The sequence below is a fragment of the Rhinoraja longicauda genome, chromosome 27 (assembly GCF_053455715.1).
Source record: "Rhinoraja longicauda isolate Sanriku21f chromosome 27, sRhiLon1.1, whole genome shotgun sequence".
Taxonomy (NCBI): domain Eukaryota; kingdom Metazoa; phylum Chordata; class Chondrichthyes; order Rajiformes; family Arhynchobatidae; genus Rhinoraja; species Rhinoraja longicauda.
Window position 1 is genome coordinate 329,030 of NC_135979.1, and position 1,421 is coordinate 330,450.

Genomic DNA, 1,421 nt, shown 5'->3' on the forward strand with positions numbered 1-1,421 from the left:
GGATCTTGTTGGGGCCGGGGGCATCGTTTCTGCCGTGATGAGGAGACACCATCGTCTCTGGGCGCGGGAGCACGGTCACCAGCCAGGTCCGTCCCTACTCAATGGCGGCGAGTCCGACCCGTTGTTGGGGCTGTGGCCGGGGAACGTTGGGGCATTGGTCAGTGGGCGTTGGTCAGTGGGCATTGGTCAGTGGGCGTTGGTCAGTGGGCGTTGGTCAGTGGGCGTTGGTCAGTGGGGCATTGGTCAGTGGGAATTGGTCAGTGGGCATTGGTCAGTGGGCGTTGGTCAGTGGGCATTGGTCAGTGGGCATTGGTCAGTGGGCGTTGGTCAGTGGGCATTGGTCAGTGGGCATTGGTCAGTGGGAATTGGTCAGTGGGCATTGGTCAGTGGGCATTGGTCAGTGGGCATTGGTCAGTGGGCCTTCATCAGTGGGCATTGGTCAGTGGGCATTGGTCAGTGGGCATTGGGCAGTGGTCATTGGTCACAGATGGACTGTGGATTGTCCGTCACACCTCATCATTTCCTTTTCCTCCACAGGCTGGGAGTTCCAGTGGCTGCACAGGGCGGTGGTCAGGAGCTGAGGAGCAGCAAGACCAGGTTCTACAAGCAGCCCACTGCGCTGGCGTGTTGCAACCGCTCCACTGCTACCCTGCATGTTAGACCGGCTGCAGCAAAGCCACCCCCAGTCCCTAATGTTGCTGTATCACCCCCCGACATTCAGACCCCCCCCACCCCACAGTCCCTGCCCCACACTGACCACCGCCCCCCCACCCCCACACTGACCACCGCCCCCCACCCCCACACTGACCACTGTCCCCCCACCCCCACACTGACCACTGTCCCCCCACCCCCACACTGACCACCGCCCCCCACCCCCACACTGACCACCGCCCCCCACCCCCACACTGACCACCGCCCCCCCCACCCCCACACTGACCACCGCCCCCCCACCCCCACATTGACCACCGCCCCCCACCCCCACACTGACCACTCAGCCCTCACCCCCACACTGACCACTCAGCCCCCCACCCCCACTTTAATCACTCCACCCCCCGCCCCCTCCTAAACCCCCACTGTGAGGCAGGGTGGGGCAGGGCGAGGCATCGTAAAGTGGGTGAGGGGGAGTGGTGGGTTGGGTGGGTGAGGCCGGGTGTGTGAGGGTGAGGGTGAAGGGATGAGGTGGGTGAGGTGGGTGAGGGGGAGTGGAGGGTCATTATCATCGGCAGCAACGAGGGGCCAGAGAGATCTTGACCCGCTGCAGCTGAGCGGCCGTAAGGACACAGATACTCGCGAGCAGAGACAACCCTGTCCGCAAACTTCACTTCAGATTTAATCTTGTTCAGCGTCTCAGAGAAACGGGCGAAACAATCAGTCAGGCAACAATCAGCAGCTGGGGAGGGGGAGGGGTGGTGAGGGGGGGG

General features: G+C 63.1%; 1 protein-coding gene across 1 annotated transcript in view; it reads left to right on the top strand.

Moving 5' to 3' along the window:
* LOC144606612 (uncharacterized) overlaps positions 1–770 on the top strand; it is a 20,021-nt gene extending 19,251 nt beyond the window's left edge. The window contains exon 5 of the mRNA XM_078422883.1: positions 538–770. Coding sequence (XP_078279009.1) covers positions 538–581 — 44 coding nt within the window. The 3' untranslated portion in view covers positions 582–770. The remainder of the gene's footprint in view (positions 1–537) is intronic.
* The last annotated feature ends 651 nt before the right edge of the window (positions 771–1,421 follow it).